The following is a 23,652-nucleotide window of genomic DNA, read 5'->3' on the forward strand; positions in this document are numbered from 1 at the left end:
ATAGGGAAAAAAAATTAGCCAATTAACATGAATATGAAAACTATATAAACATTCTGTAATTTTAAAGATGCTGCCATACTAAGTGTACCAGAATGCAGAATCCAGTGGTTGGGGGAAACAGCGTTACTTAAGATTTCATGAGGTTTTATAATCTAAAAAATTTTAACGTTAAATTTGGGGGTACATTTTATTGCAGAAGATTTAAAATAATTCCAAAGCAAAGAGGTTATTACATACAAATAAATGAAAACATAATCTTTTTGTAACAGATAATTTCACTTAAGTTTACCTTACAAAATTCTGCCTTTTTGTACAGCTGAAGTGTGATGGGGGAAAATATAATAACCCAAGAGGTATAAATGTGAAAACTAAACGTATACTTTCCTATCGAAGGCCTAATGTTAAGAGTTAAAGAGGAAGCTGGGTGGAGGGGAGTTAGGAAATCATTTTACGCAAATAATTTGGAAAAGAACGTTTTTAAGAGAAATTTTTGTTGTATCCTGAAAGAAAAAATTTCCGCTCACAAAACAAACTAAACCAAATAAATCATCAGACCTTTCCAAATCTGTGTTGAAAAACAGAGATTAGTAATCCCATAAGACGGAAGCAGCCAGGACTCTTCCAGTCGTCTCGTGAGGTTTTCACCCCCTTCCAAATCCACTTAACAGCGCTCAGGTCTGTCAACTGACATTTTCAGAACTGAATTTCACACACGCGTTCAAAAACACCTGGCGCTCTTAAATGTAACCAAGCAGCTCCGCGGCAGCGAGTTCGGGCCGGGGCTAGAGCCCCGCCCCGGAGATGCAGTCTCGAAGCCGGCCGCTCTAGGCCCGGCGGCCGCTCTCTATGGTTGGCCGGGCGGTGTGTTGTCATCTGCGGAGCGACGGCCGGAGGGGGCAGCGTAGGCCCCGGCGGGGCGTTTGGTTTCGGTTTGGCCCTGACTTGAGTTAGTACTGACGGTTGAAATGGGAGTCCCCAAGTTTTATCGATGGATCTCGGAGCGGTATCCCTGCCTCAGCGAAGTGGTGAAGGAGCATCAGGTGGGTAAGCAAGAGGTCAGAGGCCCAGAAGGCGGAGGACCCGGGGCTCGGCGGCCCTTTCTCCACCCTGGTACCGGGGCTCTCCGCCGCCTCCTTCTTGCTCGTCGTCAGCTGGCTGAGTGGCGAAGGGAGGGGAGCAGAACGTTTGAGGACACCCTGGTGATCTGAGTGGGGGCGAAGACGCAAGTCGCTTTCCTGTGGGCAGAGCGGCGGGGATGCGGCTGTTCTGACAGCTTCTGCCCGGCCCGGGCCTGCCGCGACTTCGCAATCAAGTCCCGGGGAGGAGCGCTTTCGGGAGTGCTTCCCTTTCCTCCCCAGGGAGCTGCAGGTTTCGTTTTTCTTTTTGGAGGTGGGATGGTTGTCCTCCTAGGACCTTCCCCCAATCCCCAGCCAGAGCAACAGGCCTACGTACAAACAATAATATCGGCCAACGCAGTTGAATCCCCTTGTTTACTTTCCCTTATCTAGAGCTGCATCCCGCCCTACCCCCAACGCGTAGACTTTTTGACGTGGCTGATGGTTCATATTTATGATACAGTTCGTTACTCTTTTTCTATTACCCCAAGGACCGTACCAATCCCCTGTTCCAAAAGAAATAAAAATACATTTGGACGGGGCCGGGGCAGTTATTTGGAAGCTTCATTGTGTGAATGTGCGTGTGTGTGTGTGAAAGAGAGAAGGGAGAGGGAGGAAGGAGATGAGGGAGGAAGGAGACGTGGGGTGAACGGAGAGAGAAACAGATTGTTAGAGCACTAATACTAGGAATAGTAATATTCGGTATATAATGACCCCAGGGCAACGTTTATGTGCAGACTTCAAAAATGTAGTTTAGGTATTGGAACTGCGGAAAAAAAATAGTAAGCAGTCGTCTATTAGGTAAAGTGGACTTTGGGTCTAGTGTTTGTCACATTTAATGGTTTTGGTAGCTCTTTTGCCCATTTTATATTTTACAGAAAAAAGTCATTTTTGTCTCCGAATGGAGGCGTGGGTTCAAATCCCACTTCTGACACACACACACACACACACACACACAAAGTCATTTTTGAAATTTGTACAGCTAATTGAGTTAGTTGAGATGGATAGCATTGTATTAACATGGAGGGAAATAATACAGTGAACACCATCATGCTGTCTATTAAATTATGGTTTATTATTTTTAAAAAGTACTGTAAGCATGAAGATGGGGTTAAACTTCTGGAAACGATTCTTTGTTGTTGGATTCCAGTCAGGTTTGGTATATGAGGAAAAGCTTACCAAAAATTCCAGAATGGTGGTTTGTCTTTAATTTATTTGAAGCATGGGTTGAATTAGATTTAGGGAAACATTTCTTTCTAGAGAAGAGGATAAAAATGGTGACAACTAACTTAGGCGTTTCCTGGATCCTTCACTCAAATATTTGAGTACCTGCCATGCATCAGGCACTTTATCTCTAAATTGAAAAATTCAGACTAACTTGACAATGCACAATCTGTTCAGTAATCTTTTTACTCTGTACTCTTTGGCACAGAATGTGGTTTGGTGTAAGGATCTTGGATTTTCTCCATCTTGAGGAATTTTGTTACTGAACAAAAATAATGGCTTTAAGGCAATTTTATGACACGAACACTAACAATAGGTTTAAAACTTGGTTCATCAAAGTGATGTCTTTCAAAAAGAAATCACCAGCTACTCTCTCAAGCAGTACTTAAAACATGGTAGTTCCTAAGTCACAGCAGTTCAAAAGCTAGTCCTTGGGGAAAGGGACTGGATGGAGGGGTGGGTTCTGGGAAGATGGTGGCAGTGGTGACATAGCATAGTTTTTGGTTTCTCTGAATCCTCATTTGAAAACAGAAAGAGAAACTAGATAGCTAAATTTAAAATCCATAGAACAATTACAACAAAACCATGTGACAGGGCATCCCCATGAACCCCAAGATACAATTTGGTGGGGACAGACTACCGATAGCCTCTAGACCCAGTTGGTATTGGCATGTGTGCAAGAGGAAGAAGGAGAAATGGGGCAACATCTGATGAACCTGAGAGCAGAACTCCAGAATATTCACTAAGGCTCTACAGGCCTATTAGATAGCAGTAGCTGTAACTGGGGGTTTTTAAAGGGCAGGAGCAGTCTAACTCCTGTGAACCCACAAAACTGACTTGGCAAGGTACCATTCTAAGGCAGAGCCCACCCTAAGGAGAAAGTGCTGGGAGTGAAATAAAATTTTATCAGGAAGGGGACAAGAGAGATAAGAAGGTCAAGGTAAAAGTGAGGGAGGGTTACAGAGTCAAGAAATCTTAGAAAACAAACCAGGCAAGCCACCATATTTTTTAATACTACCCCAAAATAGCAGAAGAGGGAGCTTTGTAAAGTTAAAGCTTTCCTGAACCCCTTCTCATTCCAAAAGTTCAGGAAAATTAAGTTTACATAAAAATGAATGATAGAAAAGTGTCAAGGTCAAATAGTATACAAAGTTATTATGGGGGAAAAGGGGAACAAAATAATATTCATACAGACAGTAAAAGCTTGCAATAAAAACATGCACACATAACAGACCAAAACTACAACCTACTATTTCAGAATGAGCTAAAGGCATTAAGAAAATAAGACATGAAAGAACAACATATATCAATTACAAAAACTCAGGAATAAGGTGACAGAACCTAAAGAAAATTAGACATAAATGGCAAAATCACGTCAGAAGTGAAGCCTAAAGTAGTAGCAAGGCAAAAACAAATGATGCCATAAGAAAAAGATAGAAGGTGGAAATAAGAGAAAATTTTAGAAGATAAAAAGGTTCAAAGCAATATAACAGAACAAATACTAAAACTATAATTAAAGAAACCTTTCCTGAAATTAAAAAAAAAAACATTGAAGCCATGTTGAAAGAATATACCATGTACCCAAGAATATTGACTCAGATGACCAACATCAAGACATGTTCTAGTTAAATTCATGGACTTTAAAGAAAAAGAGAAAAAAGCTTTTGTCACCTACAAGAAAGGAACATATGACTTGTAAGGGAAAGAAAATCAGGTTCCCATCATAGTTTTTCACAGTAGTGCTTTATGCCAGAAAAAAGTGGAGTAACATAAAGATACTCAACTGACTTTTTTTTTTAATTTTTATTTATTTATTTATTTATTATTTTTGGCTGTGTTGGGTCTTCGTTTCTGTATGAGGGCTTTCTCTAGTTGTGGCGAGTAGGGGCCACTCTTCATCACGGTGCGCGGGCCTCTCACTGTCGCGGCCTCTCGTTGCAGAGCACAGGCTCCAGACGCGCAGGCTCAGTAGTTGCGGCTCACGGTCCCAGTTGCTTCATGGCATGTGGTATCTTCCCAGACCAGGACTTCCCAGACCAGGACCGTGTCCCCTGCATTGGCAGGCAGATTCTCAACCACTGCACCACCAGGGAAGCCCTCAACTGACTTTTAAGTATAAACGATAAGCGGGTCAAATGATCAGTGTAGGAGAAGTCAGGCAATATTGTTCCTTTGAGCACTTTCTTGAGGAATCTGCTAGAGAATGAGCTTCAGACGATCAAAAGGACTGGGGAAATATCAACATAAATACCAGTGTTGAACATTAAATATAATTTCCTGTAGAACAAAATCAAAATAAGAGTGAAGAGAGAGTTTAGTATATGATGGCTATGTGTTCTGACAATGTTTAGATAGCACAACTATAAAATAAATGGGAGTAAGAGAGAATGGGGAAAAGTTATGCAAAAAAATTATATTACCATTAATCATATTAGTGGTAATATTAATATTGTTTTTCTGAAACTCGTGTGTGTGATATGATAAATACCTAATTAAAGGGTATTTTATTTTATTTATTTTTTTTTTGCGGTACGTGGGCCTCTCACTGTTGTGGCCTCTCCCGTAGCGGAGCACAGGCTCCGGACGCGCAGGCTCAGCGGCCATGGCTCACGGGCCCAGCCGCTCCGTGGCATGTGAGATATTCCCAGACCGGGTCACGAACCCGCGTCCCCTGCATCGGCAGGCGGACTCTCAACCACTGCGCCACCAGGGAAGCTCCACAGTTCCCAATTTTGAAAACCTTTCCTGTACCACTGGGTAACCAAGAGGCAGAATGATCCCCTTTATAAAAGTATTACAATTAATAAAAAAAGAAGTGATAGAATATCACCATTTTGCAACCTCAAATAAGTTAATAGAAATAGGCATTAAGCACCAATGGCTGGTAATATTAGAAAAAAGAAAGAAAGGTGACACAAACAAATAGTAGAGCTTAACTCTATTCCTATTTTAGAGAATTCTTGACATGGATAGTACATACAAGACTTATATTGGTATTTGAATGTGTACACACCTAGAACTACTTTTGATGCCTTGTTCAAGTGGTCCAGTAGTTTGGTAGAAGTATATTATGACTATAAAATTATAGTTATTTCATAAATCTGTATTGAATATAAAAATTATGTACCATAGGATCCAAAAATACGGAGATATATAATACTTTGTGCAGTCTTATCTTACTGTTAGCGTATTTCTTGTTCAGTGAAGGCTTGGGAGTGTAAGGAGTTAAGTAAATAAGTAAATAGGGAGAAAGAAAGGAAGGAAAGGAGAGGGAGGAGGGATGAAACCAAGCAAAACATTATTTTTTTAAAAAAGCACTTTCCTTAAAGTTGAGGACAATAGACTAGACCAGAATGTGGAAATTACAGAAAGATTATAAAATAGCAAACAAACAAAAAACAAAGCCTAATACAAAAAATCCAAGGGGAAGTTGCACGTCTACTATATGCTTACTCAATGTCCTAGGTTACTGGAGGTAGATGGGGGAAAAGAATTAAACCCTCTGACCAATAACATTTACCATTCTAAGAAACCACAAATTGCCCATACACTATGGTCCAGTTTCTATGCAGATACATATGTAGATAAATATTTTTAATAAGTGGGATAATAATTTACCTGCTGTTTTATAAACTACTTTTGTCACTTGACCATATGTATTATGTACATTATCCCATGCCAAATATGAATCTATATTATAATTTGTAATTGCTTTGTAGTATTCCCTTGTGTGGATGTACCATTATCAATTTTCTTTATTATTAGGCATTGTTTTCATTTTTTATCTTTTCTTTTTTTTAACTTTTTATTTTATATTGGAGTATAGTTGATTAACAATGTTGTGTTAGTTTCAGGTGTACAGCAAAGTGATTCAGTTACACATATATTGACACGTATCCTTTTTCAAATTCTTTTCCCATTTGTTACATAATATAATTTTTTATCTCTTCCAAGCAATACTGCCATGAATAATCTTGTACTTATGTCTTTGTGCACATTTCTGATTATTTCTCAGGATAAATTTCCAATAGTAGAAGTCCTGGGTCACAGATGTGCACATACACACACACACACACACACAAAAGATGTGCACACCTCAAATTTTGATATATATTTTCATATTAGTTACACCAGTTTATATTCCCATCTGAGATTATTGGGTATATGTCTATGCCACCTCTCTCCCTTTTAGCCCTGTGATTTTCCTCTAATATAAAATGGGGAATCGAAATATCTCTCTTTTAAGATTGTTATCATAATTAAGTGAGAGAATGAATGTAAGTGTTTAGCCCAATGTTTGGCACCTAATAAGCTAATAAATGCCAGCTATTGCTTTTAATAACATGAAATATGCATTTCTCCAAATCCTTACCAATATTGGGTAACATCCATCTTTCTAATCTTTGCTAACATGATGGGGAAGATGATGTATCATTTTAATTAGAAATTTGGGAATGTTGAACATTTTTTTCATATCATTTAGACTTTTGTGTTTCTTCTTTTGAATTGCTTTGCATTTTCCATACTTACTTTTAACATATGCTCTTTTTCTTACTTGATATTTGAGGGTTGTTCTATACATTAGGAATGTTGACTTGGTCCTAATTTGCAAGTATTTTCCTGCATTTTGTCATTTTCAGTTGGGCTTGTTTATGGCACTATTTTTTCCCTACAAGATTTTAAAAATACATTTTTAGGTAGCCAACTCCATCATTTGTTTGATTTATGATTTCTAACTTTCCCACGTGAAAATTGCCAAAATATTTGTATATAATTGTTTTACTTACATTTCTCACATTAAAATTTCTAATCCTTCTGGAATTTATTTTTTTATAAGGTGAAATACAGTTTTGTTTCCAAATAGTTACCTAGGTGCCCCATCCCTTTCTTTCACTGATTTGAAATGTCTCTTATATACTAAATTTCTGTGTACATTTGGACCACTTCTAAACTATTTGGTTCAATTAAACTGTCTATTTTATAATTAAAAATATCATATAGGGCAGGTTTTCCTTCATTACGCTCCCTTTAATATGCTCTGTTACATGTTTATTTTTATTCTCCTAAGGAAACTTTGTAATCATTTTGTAAAGTACCCCCACCCCCTCAAAAAAAAAATCACATTGAGATTTTGATTGAGGTTTTTAGATTTCTTGAAACAAACAGTAAATCTTGAATGTACATTTAAAACCTCATGATCACAGTTGTCATTTCATTCGAGTCTAATACTCACTAAGGGCATTTAAATTTTTTTTACTTAGTCCAATCCTATGTAAATAGGTGTTTTATAAATGTATTTTTATGGTGTTCATTGATTCAAAGACCAAAACTTTTTACTCCTAAAACTCAAAGGCATGTTATTTTCTCAGTAACAGGAAAATGTATTGTTACCTATGCATATGGTAAAATTTGAATAATTGTTTCAGAGATAGTTTTCATTAAGTTTATACAAAAATGCCCATTATGTTTTTATGTTTGAAAATTCAAAATACTTTTCTTCAATTAGTTTGTAAGGCAGACTACTCTCAGATCCCTTAATTACACTAGGTATTAAGTTGTGCCCATTTTAGTTCCTTGTTAGTTTATATTTGTTTCAGTAGTGTTCCCAGTACTTGTTCACAGACATTTAAATAGAGGAAACGTCAATCAGAGTCAGAACCATGAAGGCCTTTCTATAAAAGTAGATGCCTGTTAGCCAAAGTTTAGAAACTATTTAATCCACCTATAAAAAACAAATCAGTTTTCAAAGTTTCCTAAATTTCTTGGCATAATCTAAGCTTTTTAAGTTAATATAACCAAATTAATGATTCTGTTTCAGTGAAACCAGATATACAATAAGGCTTTAAATCACTTGTAAAACCTTTTAATGACCATGTACAAATAGCCTTTTGATATAAATGGGCATTATGTTACTCATTTATAGAGGAAATTGAGGCTTTGAGGAGTTAATGTCAAATTGTAGGAAGAAAGGAAACTAATATTTTGAGTACCAAATCAACCAAGAGCTTTATTTGGTGTTTTCTCAGGTTATCTTATTTTAAATAAGTAGATAATTTCCTGACAGTAAATGTGATCAAGCTTTTGGTGCATAATGTAACCACATAATATGTCTCTGTCTTACTTATTCCTCCTGTTTACTTTCTTTATTCAACTGTGATTGTTTACTCAGTTTTTATATAATAAGAATAAGCCCCTATATCCTGCTTTTGATCAGATGTCTAGGTATCTGTGTTTGATTATAATAATGATCTTGATCATTTTTCTTTGTTTTTTAGATTCCTGAATTTGATAACTTATACCTGGATATGAATGGTATTATACATCAGTGTTCCCATCCTAATGATGATGATGTTCACTTCAGAATTTCAGATGATAAAATCTTTACTGATATTTTTCACTACTTGGAGGTGTTGTTTCGCATTATTAAACCTAGGAAAGTGTTCTTCATGGCCGTTGACGGTGTGGCTCCTCGAGCAAAGATGAACCAACAGCGTGGGAGGCGTTTTAGGTAAAACATTTATGGTTTATTTTAGAACACTATTTAGATTAATAAAATATACTACTTCAAAGGTAATTGACTTAACACAGTGCATCTCCCATTCATGTTTCTTTTCTGCTTAAATTTCCCCCCAGAAGTGGAAGTATCTCAGACTTACAATGTCATGTTTTATCAATCAAGTAAATGAATTAGGAATTCAAATGAGGTGTCATTTCTCAACGTATATGATGGGTTGTATAAAGTTACTCTGTTGTTCTCTGTCACAAATTTTTCAGACTTCCTAAAACTTGGTAATTTGGAAATGGTAGTAGTAGAGAAAGTTCCTAGAGTATTTCATCCTGAGCTGTGGAACTGCAGAGTGAACTGAGAGATTGTTCTAATGAGAATATCACTGACATTTAATTTGACCCTGGGCTAGATGCTGACCCTGCTTGAACATGGGTCCCCACTGGGTAGAAAGGCACATTAAATTAGAAGGGGATGGATAGAGTATGAGAAGAGAACTGAGTTAGGACACTAGAGATATTATCAGCCCAGTGTATGACTTGGGTAGTAGAAGCAAAAGGTTGAAAATGAGTTGTATACAGAGAGGATTTTAAAGTCAAAATCCTGGACCTGTGGAATATTTCTAAATAACAATGAAAACATGCAGTGTCCTTGTTATGAGTAACAGGAGTAAAGTTAAGAGGGTTGTTGGAACTGAAGGAAAGAAACCCTGAGTCTAGTGAGTTTGACAGGTCATTAGCCTAATAGATCCTTTCCTTTCATCACAATGACAGGTAAAGAAGTAGAAAGGGCACCTATGAATCAGATGTGGAAATCATCAAGGAAGGTGGGAGAGTACCTTGGAGAAGGCTAGCAGTGAGAATGGGTAGAGGATGGTAAACTCTACTAATTTAAATATCAAAAGAGAAAAGATACTGAAGATATTGGAACTGTGAAATCCTTGAAGACAAGGGCCATCTCTTACTAAAATTTAGATTCTCAAGTACCACCCAAGACTTACTTAATCTGAACCTCTAAAAACTAGGCCCTGGAAACTATGTTTACCAGATTCCCCTGGTATTTGTTAAACTAGTTTTGGGATGCTGCTGGGCTAGATAATCTAGTGTTGAGAAAGGGTTATATAAGCCCACTGTGTCAGTCAGTTGCAGGTAATAGAAATTTAACTATTCTGAGCAGAAAGAAGTATAATACAGAGAATTGGGTGCTTATAAAAGTCATTGTAAAAGCCAAAAGGTTGTGCATTTAGGTTAGCCTTTAAGAATGACTTCCAGAACAACACCATAGAACTCACCCACTGATGGCATCACTACTGCAACATTCAGGAAGGTGAGGAGTTCAGAGGCCCTGACCAGAACAGGTAGTTCTAGGAATTTATTCCTTTAGCTCTGATCCAGAGGTTAAGAAGCTAAGTCATATCCAGAAGCCTAGCTGCAGGGAAGCCTGAGAGTTTAATTTTTTTATAGCTTTCTTCCAACCTCTCCAGTATCAGAAGACAGACTAGGAGAGAGGAATGGGCGTCGAGGGCCAGTTGACCCTAACCACCACAAGCGTTCGCTCGGTACTGTGGCGGCATCGAGTGTGCCATGTTTCCTCCAAATCCCCCAGTCAGCTTTTCCTCATTCTCCATGGCGACTGTTTTCTTCGCTCATAACCTTTAATCCTCATCAGTTCGCATCTCTGCCATCTTTTAAATCTGCTGCCATCTGTCTTTCATCCCCACCGTGCCACTGAAACTTCCTTACAAGATTATTAATAGACTTCTTAAAGGGGCTAAATGTAGAGAGTAATTCTGTCTTTACATTACTTCATTTATCTCTGGTAGTTAGCAGTGTTGACCATTATTTCTTTATTGAACTTCCTTCCCATGACCTTCAGGTAACTATACTCTATGACCGGGGATTGAACCTGGGCCCCGGCAGTGGAAGTGCCAAGTTCTAACCACTGTACACCAGGGAATTCTTTCTGACTGTACCTTCTTAATCTCCTTGTTATATTCTCTTCCTCTGCTTTGTCTCAAATATTGATGTTTCTTAAGGTTCCGTCCTGGGTCCTAAGATATCTTATCCAATGACTTTAAGTACTGAATCTGTACTGATGACTCCCAAACTTATCTTTCTGGTGGATATCTCTTTCCAGAGCTTGTATACATCCAAATGCCTGCTAAATGCCTCCTCTGGATTCCATAGATACATTTCAGGCTTAATATATTCAGAACTGAACTCATCTTTGCCTCAAACCTGCCTTCCTTCTATGTTTCGTGAATAACATCATGTAAATAGCTGCTCAACTCCAAAGTCCAAGAGTAATTGGACTTCTCTCTCTTCCTTATTCCTCACATCTAAGTCATATCTACTTACTTCTTTTCACCTTTACTGCTACTGTCAGCCTAGGCCACCATAATCTTCTACCTAGATTACTTTAATAGTTTTGCCTTGCCCCTGTCCCAAACATTCTCTATATTGCAGCTACGTTAGACATTATGGCTGTTTAATTTCTGTCTCCCCACTAGAGTGTAAATTCCGAGAAGAGGAATCATTTCTTTTTTGTTGTATCCCAAGAACTTGTCACATAGTAACATTGAATAATCATTTCTTCAGTCAAAGAAGGAAGGGGAGAAAAGAGGAAAGAATGGCTTCCACTGGAGAGATTACAAATGAGTTGATATCTTCAGAGTCTTTGTTATATTGAAGAGGTTGGTAAGAGAGAGAGGTTAAATACGAAGAAGAGTTTGTTTATCGCAGAAATAGAATTCCACAGGGCACAGTAGATAGAGCTAATAACAAGGCTGTAGAAAATGTACATAAAGCAGGACTTCCTAACTTGTATGCCATGTGGCATATTTGTGTGCCACACATGGGTTACTGGAGAAGCCAGATTGGAATTGGGATGCCAGTATTCAAACCTGTGTCTATCGGACTCTAAAAATCATGTTCTTCTTAGTAAATCCTGTTGCCTCAAAAATGAGATCATTTTGGCTACTGATGTCATTAATGTTATTAGGCTTTCGCTTTAGATGTTTTCATGAGGAAACCCAAAGATATACATTACAATTTTATAATTATTTTTATATAATATTCTTAGAGATCATTTTAATGATGTACTTATTTGATATTATTAAATGTAGTGTGTATAATGAATGTTTATGCTATACTTTTGAAATTATTTCTAGAACTAATATGCTGTATATTTGTGATTAGAAAAGAATTACTTTATAATAAGTATTTGTAACATTCTTTGTCAGTTTTATACTGTTATAATGTTCTACTTCTATAGTCCCTAGCTGAAAAACTCAGTTCTTTAAATGAAAAGAAACAATTCTGAGGCTCATCTTTATTGATTATAGACATTTCAAAACTTACATGTTTTGAACTTAAAATTGAAGAATTAGTATTTTAGTTACAAAAACTTCTAAATAACCGTTTACTTTATGTAGAGATCTCTATTTTTTCCAGAAAGTTGAGCACTTCTTTTCCCCCTTAACATTTAAGGTCAGCAAAGGAGGCAGAAGACAAAATTAAAAAGGCAATAGAAAAAGGAGAAACTCTTCCTACAGAGGCCAGATTTGATTCCAACTGCATTACACCAGGTAAATTCACTGAGAGAAAAATTCTGGCAGATTTAAAATGTAAATGTAAATTTATTTCTCTTTTCTAACCTCTATTTATTTTGTCCTTAGGATTATATTTGCTCTATTTTCCCAGTTATGTCTCTTCATGAGATGGTTTGGTCACCTTGGTCATAAATGCTCCTATGGAGACCCACTGTAGGGATTTACAGATGCTGATAAGGGCACCTATGGACAGGACTCTCCCAGATGCACAAAATTCCTGACTTAGAAGGAACTTACAAGATCAGTCCTACTCCTGCCATTTATTTGTATGAAAGCTGACTCAATGAGGTTGTGGTTCACCCAAGTTCATAGAGCTAGCTTGTATTCAGGAGAAGAAACCCACTTTCCTCGTCTAGAGTGCTTACTCTTCTTCTCAGAGGCTGTTAAGATTTCTGTGACTTTAAGGAAGAATTAATTTATCAGTATTACAAGTTTAATCTTATATGCAACAGCACAGTCTGCCCTTCCTAGAGTTTTGTCTAACATTATTATAATTCTTTACATTGAAAAAAAATCTTATAATCATACTATCTCATTAATTTTTACTATGGTAGTTTTCTCTTTCATTAAGTCCCCTAATGACACATTGCCCAATTTAATAACCAGTTTTATCGTTACACAGTTTAAGACTTATTGCCTTTGACTATTGACTATCTGGGCTCTTCCTGAAACATAATCATTGTAGACTCAGTTTCCAGATTAATAGTAATTTTTCAGGTTAAAAATAGTAATGATAATAGTTGTTGTTACTGGCAATCTTATTGAAGCTACATGCCTTAAAAAAAAACAAAAAACTTTAGAATCCAGCAGAGAAATAGAAGATTGAAGTTTGTTGGAGTGTTGAAACCCTGCCCTTGTGTGAAAATATTTGAAGCATAGTCCTGAGGCAGCAGTAACCTTCTTTGAATTTCCCCATCTGACATTAACTTCATTTTGGGGTGCCTGGTAAAATTGGAAATAGTTGTGATATTTGGTTGGGAAAGATACAACATTACTCGCTTTTCAAGATAAGCAAGAGAGCTTTCGACCTCCTTGGGAGATCTTATACCTAGCTATTCCCTGGATACCCAGATCCAATTTCATGTTGTCACTGGGAACTCACTGTTTTTATATCTCTCTCAGATTAAATTTTTAAAAACCTTTTATTTTTAGGGACTGAATTCATGGCCAGGTTACACGAACATCTGAAGTATTTTGTAAATATGAAAATTTCTACAGACAAGTCGTGGCAAGGAGTTACCATCTATTTCTCAGGCCATGAGGTTATTATCTTATTTTATTTAAAGAGTTTTTTAAATTTAATCTTGAGAAATATAGCATATTACCGCATTTTTTTTAAACATTATATTTAGACTCCTGGAGAAGGAGAACATAAAATCATGGAATTTATCAGATCCGAGAAGGCAAAGCCAGATCATGATCCAAACACCAGACACTGTCTTTATGGCTTAGATGCTGACTTGGTAGGTATAATGTTTATTGTATTCTAATCTTATGCCATTGTAGTTAAAATATCTAGGAAACTTGGTCTTAATAAAAGAAGATTTCTGGACTTCTCTGGTGGCGCAGTGGTTAAGAATCCGCCTGCCAATGCAGGAGACGTGGGTTCGAGCCCTGGTCTGGGAAGATCCCACATGGTGCAGAGCAACTAAGCCCGTGCGCCACAACTACTGAGCCTGTGCTCTAGAGCCCACAAGCCACAACTACTGAGCCTGAGCTCTAGAGCTCGTGTGTCACAGCTACTGAAGCCCGTGCGCCTAGAGCCTGTGCTCCACAACGAGAAGTCACCACAATGAGAAGCCCACGCACCGCAACGAAGAGTAGCCCCCACTCGCGACAATGAGAGAAAGCCCACGCACAGCAATGAAGACCAAACGCAGCCAAAAAAAAAAATTAAAAAAAACATTTAAGAAGATTTCTGGCTATGGGAACAAATATCAGAGATATAATAATGATTGCTACTTCTGCTATTACCAAAGTTCTAAAACATTTGGAAAAGGAGTTCTTTTGCCATAGTTTATGATCAACAGGTCTCTATAGTTAGTGTTCACACCTGACTGACCCTAGTGCTATGAATACTCTGCTGACGTCAGGATAGAGGACCCTTTTTACCCTCATTCTTAATACACGATTTTTAATACCACCTGATCTGATGACTCCATAACCCAAGTTTGCTAGACTCTTTTTGTTTTAACTTTCTATTACAGAAATTTGCAAATATAAACAGATGTAAAGGAGAGAGCATAATGAACCTCCTTGTGTCCTTCATCTGTCTTCAGTAACCTTCAGCTCCTTTCCCTAATCATCTGTCTCCTTCCTTCTCCTCCCCTGGATTCTTTTTTTTTTTTAAGACTTTTTTTCTTTTTTTTAAATAAATTTATGTATTTATTTATTTTTTGGCTGCGTTGGTCTTCGTTGCTGCGCGTGGGCTTTCTCTAGTTGCAGCGAGCGGGGGCTACTCTTCGTTGCAGTGTGCGGGCTTCTCATTGCGGTGGCTTCTCTTGTTGCAGAGCACGGGCTCTAGGCACGTGGGCTTCAGTAGTTATAGCACGTGGGCTCAGTAGTTGTGGCGCACGGGCTTAGTTGCTCCAGGGCATGTGGGATCTTCCTGGACCAGGGCTCGAACCCGTGTCCCCTGCATTGGCAGGCAGATTCTTAACAACTGTGCCATGAGGGAAGCCCATCCCCTGTATTCTTGAAGTATATGACATGTATTATTTAATCTATAAATATTTCATGATGGAGAATATTAAAAATGATAACCCCAATGATATCCCACATAAAACAAAAATTAACAAATCACTGTTTAATATATAAATAACCATTTAGTATTCTCATTTCCCTGATTGCTTCATAAATGTTTTATTTTCTTTGAATCAGGATTAAATGAAAATAAACAATATACATTGCAATTAGTTGATATGGCTCACTAGACTATTTGACTTACTTTGGGGATTAGAATACTATGTGAGAATATTAACTGAAAATATCCTTTTCCAGTTTTTTCTGAGTTTTCACATACTAAAGGTATCTTGGCCTCCAGAAGAGTCCTGTATTCTTCTGTCATGGAAATGCTGTTGCCCTAATTCCTTACCCATTCCTCTGTGGCAAGTGGAAAGGTGTAAAAACCAAGAGAACATTTTTGGGATTTTTTTATAGGGGTACAGTGGGGTGGTTATAAAGGTTATGTGAGTCTAAAGTGAACATTTTTTTCTTAGAAAAGTACACAGAATTTACCCAATTTATAACCTGTAAATGTATCATATTTTGATATTTATACATTTAATTTGCTAATGAATTATTTTCCTTAAATAAGCATGTTCTCTATATAGAAACGTTTTTTGATTGCTTTTGTGAACCCGATGCTATAAAAAATGAGAGAATAGAAACATTTCTTCATCATTTTTCAACAGATTATGCTTGGATTAACAAGTCATGAAGCACATTTCTCTCTTTTAAGAGAAGAGGTTCGGTTTGGTGGCAAAAAGACACAAAGGTAAATCATACTGCCTATATATCAGAAGGTAGAACAGAAATTAAATTAGGAATAGTAATCCCTTAACAGGTATATGACCGGTAAATATTTTCTCCTAGTCCGTGGGTTGCCTTTTCACTCTGTTGATAGCGTCGTTTGATGTACAAAATTTTTAATTTTGATGAATTCCAATCTATTTTTTTCTTTTGTTGCCTGTACTTTTTAGTGTAATATGCAAGAAATCATTGCTGAATGCAATGTCATAAAGGCTTTTCCCATTTTATTCTAAGGGTTTTATAAGTATTAACTCTTAACATTTAGGTCTTTGATCTATGTCGAGTTAATTTTTATATGTGGTGTAAGGTAATGGTCTGTCTTCATTCTTTTGCATGTGGATGTCCAGTTTTCTGAACAACATTTGTTGAAAAACTGTCTTTTCCCCATTGAAAGATCTTGGCTCCCTGGTCAAAAATCACATGACCATATATGCAAGGGTTTGTTTCTGGGATCTGTATTCTATTCCGTTGGTCTATATGTCTGTCTTTATGCCAGTACCACAAGTATTTTGATAACTGTAGCTTTGTAGTAAGTTTTGAAATGAGGAAGGGTGAGACCTCCAACTATATTCTTCTTTTTCACGATTATTTTGGCTGTTCGGGGTCTCCTGAGGTTAATAATTTTTAAGATAGGTTTTCTGGGTTTTTTTGTAAAAAAGTTGGGATTTTGATCGGGACAGCATTGAATCTATAGATCCCTTTGGGTAGCATTCACATCTTGATATCCAGTCTTCCAGTCTGTTAACATAAAATGTCATTCCATTCATTTATGTCTTCTTTAATTTCTTTCAGTTTTGTAGTTTTAGTGTACAAGTCTTTTGCCTCCTTTCTTCTTTTTTTTCCTTTAGTTGAAAATAATGTTTTTAAATATAGTTACCTGCTGTGCATTACATCCTCAGAGCTTATTTATCTTATAACTGGAAATTTATACCTTTTCATCGCCTTCACCCATTTCACCCACCCCCATCCCCTACCTTTGTGAATCATCAGTCTGTTCTCTGTATCTTTGATTTCAGTTTTTTTGCCTCTGGCTTTTTCTTTTGCTTCCTTGGTCAAGTTTATTTCCGAGTGTTTTATTCTTTTGGATGATATTGTAAGTGGAATTGTTTCTTAATTTCCTTTTTGGATTGTTTATTGCTGGTATGTAGAAACACAACTGATTTTTGTGTTGACCTTATACCCTGCACCTATGCTGAATTCATTTTTTAGTGCTAGTATTTTTTTTTTTTTTGTAGATTCTATGGGATTTCTACATATAGAATTACACCATCTGTAAATAGAGTTTTACTTCTTCTTCTGCAGTTTGGATACCTTTTATTTCTTTTCTTGCCTACTTGCCCTGGCTAGACTTCCAGCGTAATGTTGAATAACTATAGTGAAAATGGGCATCCTTGTCTTGTTACTGATCTTAGGAACAAGAATTCCTTTCCTTGGGAGGAAAGCTTTCAGTCTTTCACCATTGATTATGATATTAACTGTGGATTTTTCATAAATTCCCTTAATCACATTAAGGAAATTCCCTTCTGTTCCTACTTTGCTGAATGTTTTTATCATGAAAGAGTGTTGAATTTTGACGTATGCTTTTTCTGTTAAATGATTATGCGGGGGTTTTTCTCCCTTTGTTTATTAATATGGTGTATTACATTGATTTATTTTCTTATGTTGGACTATTTTTGCATTCCTGAAGAAAATCCCATTTGTTCATGGTGTATAAATGCTTTTAATATGCTGTTAACAGCTTATATTCTTACTTGTAATTAATCCTGGAGTATAGGCCACAACCAGGAATATAGACCCCTATACCAAGCCCGGAAAAGGTAAGAGGAGGAAGTGATGGTGCCTCAACATTGAAGCCTTGGACTGTACTGCAGTAGATATAAAAGTATATGTACTCACTTATCTATATGCTTTCTGCTGGTGGCCAGCCTTAAATGGACCAGATCCCACTGGTTTATTACATCTATTATGTATTACTTAGACTTTCTCAATTCTGAGAGTCCTTCCACAGAAAGCATATTGTAAACCAATTATTATGAACTTTATCTCTGTTGTAATTGTAGTTATATTTTTATCTTAACATTACCCTGCAGCTTGCCTATAAATTACATGCCTTAATGACAAGAATTAACTATTTTCTAATGATGTTCTATTTTAAGCTACGTTTTTAAACTTGAACCTTAAAAATATAATAAGCTCTGTGTTGATCATCTGACTAATTACAGGGTATGCGCACCAGAAGAAACCACATTTCACCTTCTACACTTGTCTTTAATGAGAGAGTATATTGACTATGAGTTTTCAGCATTAAAAGTAAGTATTAATATAACCATGGGCCAAAGATGAATATGCAGAAATTTCCATAGGATTTGACTCTTCTCTTCATATTGCATAGGACAAGATCACATTTAAATATGATATTGAAAGGATAATAGATGATTGGATTTTGATGGGATTTCTTGTTGGCAATGATTTTATCCCTCATCTACCTCATTTACATATTAATCATGATGCACTGCCTCTTCTTTATGGAACATATATTACCATCCTGCCAGAACTTGGGGGTAAGAAAAGTTTAATATTTGTTTGAAGCTACTTTAAGTTAGCACTCAACTAACCCTAAAAATGTCACTCAGTTTATTAGATTATGGCATGCACAACTAAAGTAGGAAAAGAATTTGGAGTTTCTTTTAGTCTAAGGTGCCAAGCTCTCTAAAGTTGTAATTTTCAATGGTTCACAAGCAAAGAAGATGACGCCAGTTAAGCAGTCTCATTTATTGATACCTAACTAATCTCCACCTTAAATGGCTTAAGAAAGCCAGCAGAGGTTGCTCGTTTCACTTAGCTCGTTTCGTATTTAAGCATAGAAATTTAGTTTCCTGAATGGATAATCATCAGAGTATTTAATATGAGGGAGAGATTTTCAAGTTAAAATGGGAAACTGACAGATAGTGGTGATGCTGAATAAAACAGATGACAGGGAATTCCCTGGCCATCCAGTGGTTAGGATTCCGCATTTTTACTGCAGAAGGCGCGGGTTCAATCCCTGGTCAGGGAACTAAGATCCGGCAAGTTACACTGCACAGCAAATCAATCAGCTAATCAATCAGTCAATCAACAGAGTAGCAGGACATTAGTCTTTTCTTTCTTAAGTTAACATATCAAATGAATGACCTAGATAGATTCTAGAACATATTTAATTTAATTAACTGTCTCCCAGTGTTGTTTGGAAATTTGGGAAGATTATTACTATGTAAACCTGGAATTTTTTATATTTTCCTTCAGTTCTTACATACTGTGTACTATAGTAACATCAAGTTCATAGAAACTAGGGCCACTTACATAGTCCAACACTGAGTGTTTTTTCTTGATTAGTAGAATGTCAAAACTCAATGTTTTGTAAAACTTTTGTAGAATTGTTTAGAAAAAATAATGTCAGCTTTTAGTACAAGTTTAGATTTTGTTCCTTTTAGGTTATATTAATGAAAGTGGACATCTCAACTTACCTCGATTTGAGAAATACCTTGTGAAACTATCAGATGTAAGTAACTAGAAGTTTTTGTTTTCCTGTCCCAGGGTAGCTATAAATGGTCAGTAACCATTTACATAATACCAGAAGAAAAAGTTTTTGTGATTCTACTCAGGTTGGTCATTCTGTATAAGTAATTTCACCTAAGTTATTTTCATTTCTATTTGCTTTTCATTTTTAGTTTTCAGAGTAATAGATGAAGTCCCCATGTAAAAAAGTAATATCCTCTGATTTCCTATGCCCTAGAAGTAGTCACTGTTAAAAGTTTGGTCTGTATTCTTCTAAACATACTTAAGTTATTTTAAACTAAATGTAAATATTTCTGTACAGTTTGATCGAGAGCACTTCAGTGAAGTTTTTGTGGACCTAAAGTGGTTTGAAAGCAAAGTTGGTAACAAGTACCTCAATGAAGCAGCAGGTGTCGCAGCAGAAGAAGCCAAGAACTACAAGGAAAAGAAAAAATCAAAGGTGTCCATTTTTTTAGATGTCCTTTCATTTTTTTAGCTGTAAAGGTAAAACTGATATTCCTTGTTTCTCATTTTCTTTCTTATGATTTTAGGGTTGCCTCATTTTAGTTTCATTTCTTCTTTTCCTCTATGGACATTTTAAAAATTGTTTTGGTTTCTTTTTCTCTATTAGATCCTATCATTTAAATCTGATCTTTAAAAATCAGTTTATTTTTACCATCGAAGAACATTGTGTTTTCTTTGTTCTTCCACTCTATTAATAAGTGTATAAAACATTTCTAAATATAAGAGGCCAGAAAATTAGTTAAAGTGTGGATATTTATAGCATTTAATGTTATGAGACATTAACTAGATCAGTGATTTTTCTCTAAAAGTAATTTATATATAAAATCGTGTGTAAAATACAGTGATAGGCTAGGCTAAGAGTAGTTAATAGCACAATATGTGGTAACTGTTAGGTCCTCAATAAGTGACTAGAGTCAGTTAGAATATGCTAGTACACTGTAAAGCACCTCCAAGAAGCCCTAAAGAATGTCTTATGTGTGTTAGCTTGGAAAATAAACCTCTTCTGAAATTTTCCTCAGCTAACCCATAGTTATTGGATTCTGGTGAAACTGATGAGTTTCCTGCACTCTCTTTGCTGTACTGGTTTTATTCAGGCTCAAGCCCAATATCTCTTGCTCCAGGAAGGGCAACTGTCCTGATTTTCTTTAGTGCAGTCTTTCTAATTGCTTAACTTTTCCTCAGTGGAGCTTAGCAGTAGTCAGCCTGCATTCTACTCTGTTTCTTATCTTAATAAAACAGGCTCTGCAACTTTTGGGGGACCCATACCCACGAACTTAAATATCAATAGTCCATGACTCCGCCCACCTCAGTTCAGTCCTTAAGCTTCACCAGTCATCCATGGGTGTGTAGTTAACATTAGAGACACTCGTAGATTGAAAGGAGCTGGAGAAACAGCCCAGACGCAGGAAATTGGCAGAGGCCCTAGCTTGGATGAGGAAAAGGAAGTTGGGAATAAGGGAGTAGGAAGAACTAATGAGAGGCACCGGCAGTTGATAGGCAGTTAGAAGTAGAGGAGAGAAAGGATGAAATCACAAGGAGGAAGAATAGATGGGCAGGATATGAAGGATGTGATGAAATGGAAGAACTTTAGAAAAGCAGATGAGTTACATGGAAGAAAATTTAGAAGTGGCTGGTAGAATCATAGGAATGATGGGATCCAGAGATACAAAAAAATAGGTAATGTTTGTAGTTATTGGATTCAATCATAAACAAACAGATTGTGTTAACAATAGCCCAGAATTTGACATATAAAAATGTTAAAGTTGAAAGAATTTGATATTGATTGTGTACTTTTCTCTAAGTAAATGAAATATTCTTGAAGTGTTTTGTTTTTGGAACACATATATAATTAAATATATTTATCTTTTATATTGGTGAACATTACTTGTTATTTATCATTGAGGGGTCTGAATGTTAAGTTCTACATAATAAAGATTTATAGCTTCAGGAAACAGTGATATAAAACCAAAAGCATTTACACAGCATTTGAGGAATATTTTTAAAACAAACTTTTGCAGTGTGTCACTGAAGGATCATTCAGTTATCTTTAGTATTTTTTAAATCTCCCTGTTAAATGTCTCACCTTAAAGTATATCCTGCCTTAATTTTATATTGATTTATAATTTGTATAGGGCCAGGAAAACTCAATATGTTGGGCTGCTTTAGACAAAAATGGAGAAGAAGTGGTAACTTCTAAGGGTGAGTACAAACTATGTATTTTAATAGATGCAATTTTTTTTGACAGAATAGTTGTTATATCTTTCCTTTATTAGTACTATTTCAATAATATTGGATGAAGTAGATGTCTGTGGTAGTTTATAAGCATCTGCTTTGATATGTATCAAAGCATTAGATGTAAAAACGGAATGTTCGTAATTGTCAGCCACTGTCTTTGTGTCTTTTTTCCAGACAATTTAGAAGATGAGACTGAAGACGATGACTTGTTTGAAACCGAGTTCAGACAATATAAAAGAACATATTACATGACAAAGATGGGAGTTGACGTAGTTTCTGAGTACGTTTTTGCCAATGCTTTTACTTTAAAGTAGAAAAAAAATTAGACTTTGCAGCGAAAACAACATAATTTTGATAGTTATGGTAATGGGTGGAAAGGATTTTTTGTTTTCATAAATTATTGTAAGCCTTTCAACTAGTACCGTTTTGGACAAGGTAACATTAATTGACATGTGTTATGCAGTTGACCTTTGAACAACACGGGTTTGAACTGCACAGGTCCACTTATATACGGACTGTTTTTACTAAATACTTAATGATTCACAGTTGGTTGAATCCACGATTGGTTGAATTCACAGATGCAGAACCGCAGATACAGAGAGCCAACTAGTTATAGGTGGATTTTCTACTACACAGAGGGTTGGCGCCCCTAACTCCTGCATTGTTCAAGGGTCCTATGATAAAAATTGCCAAATAGAAAATGGTTAGTGTTTTGCTTCCCATCTTCAAAAGCTCACATCACACTTGGATCTCAAAGGGCACCTAGCTCAGCCCCAGGTTAATAACTAGTACAAAAGTTCCTTAACAACTTGACCTCTAGAATGGTGGTCCACACTTCTAAACTACAGCCCACAGTATGAATTACATATATTCGTATTTTATTTATTTTAATTAACAAACACTTATAAAGTGCTTACCAAGTGCCAGGCACTATTCTAAACATTTGAAAAATATTAACTCATTTATATTTTAATAATATAAACATATATATATATATATATATAACATGAAAATGTTAACTTGTAATTCTCACAATAATTCTTTAAGATAAGTAGAATTATTATTACCTTAAAATAGAGGAAATTAAGGAATGAGAGGTTTAAGTGATTTGCTTGAAGTGACATGCATAGGTAGTGAGTGGGAGAGCCAGGATTTAAACACAAGCAGTCTGGCTCCAGAGCCTATGCTTAACCACCAGATGAGGCTGCTTATCTATAAGTGAAATAAGAGTTTCATGAAATGCTATGTACCCTTATTACATTAGAAAGTAGGACTTCTGAGACTTGAGAAATAACATATTTAAAATAGTTATGCTTTTAATCCTTTTTTCCTTTGTTCTTGTATTTCCTTGATTACAGTTAGATAGAACTGTAGTACATGCAGTTGACATTAAATGCTTAATTTGATAGGAAACTAGTCTTCTGTTTTATTTCTTTTTCCTTTTATATAGTAAAATATAGACTTATGAAAATGAGATACTATTTGTTTGCCTAGCAAATAAGCAAATCTTTTTAAGTTGTTATATTCAGTGTTAGTCCAGGAGTGGTAGTAGATTTCTTCCCTTAATTACTGGTGGAAATATAAATTGGTAAAATTATTTTGGAAACTACATATCCAAAAGCCTTTAAAATAGTCATCCCTTTGACCCAATAATTCTAATTGTTAAAATATCTTAAAAATATAAAGTTAAACACAGAAGATCCTTATACACAAGGAAGTTTATTACAAAGATTTTTAAAAGTAAAAAATTAGAAACAATGTACATGTCCAGTAAGAATGTTCATCATAATTGTCTCCACCTCCTCCTCATTAGTCACTATCTCTGCCATTTCCAGTGTTTCCAGAATATGCGGAACTGTTAAACTGGTACTTAT

At 36.1% G+C, this 23,652-nt stretch overlaps 1 protein-coding gene across 5 annotated transcripts in view; it reads left to right on the forward strand.

The window, feature by feature from the left end:
* Positions 1–801: 801 nt before the first annotated feature.
* The window catches only part of XRN1 (5'-3' exoribonuclease 1), a 101,273-nt gene continuing 78,422 nt past the window's right edge, over positions 802–23,652 (forward strand). For 2 of the 5 annotated variants that reach the window (XM_029214097.1, XM_029214096.1), the window contains exons 1-12: positions 900–1,040; positions 8,615–8,847; positions 12,333–12,430; positions 13,607–13,716; positions 13,807–13,917; positions 15,868–15,950; positions 18,208–18,295; positions 18,378–18,546; positions 19,456–19,523; positions 19,842–19,979; positions 21,676–21,742; positions 21,953–22,058. In XM_029214097.1, the coding sequence (XP_029069930.1) occupies positions 966–1,040; positions 8,615–8,847; positions 12,333–12,430; positions 13,607–13,716; positions 13,807–13,917; positions 15,868–15,950; positions 18,208–18,295; positions 18,378–18,546; positions 19,456–19,523; positions 19,842–19,979; positions 21,676–21,742; positions 21,953–22,058 (1,346 nt within the window). In that variant the 5' untranslated portion in view covers positions 900–965. Of the gene's footprint in view, positions 1,041–8,614; positions 8,848–12,332; positions 12,431–13,606; positions 13,717–13,806; positions 13,918–15,867; positions 15,951–18,207; positions 18,296–18,377; positions 18,547–19,455; positions 19,524–19,841; positions 19,980–21,675; positions 21,743–21,952; positions 22,059–23,652 lie in introns of all 5 variants that reach the window. The other 3 variants (XM_029214098.1, XM_029214101.1, XM_029214100.1) reach the window with 3 other exon arrangements.

Source organism: Monodon monoceros, unplaced genomic scaffold (genome assembly GCF_005190385.1).
Source record: "Monodon monoceros isolate NGI ecotype Baffin Bay Population unplaced genomic scaffold, NGI_Narwhal_1 Super_Scaffold_11, whole genome shotgun sequence".
NCBI classification, from domain to species: Eukaryota; Metazoa; Chordata; class Mammalia; order Artiodactyla; family Monodontidae; genus Monodon; species Monodon monoceros.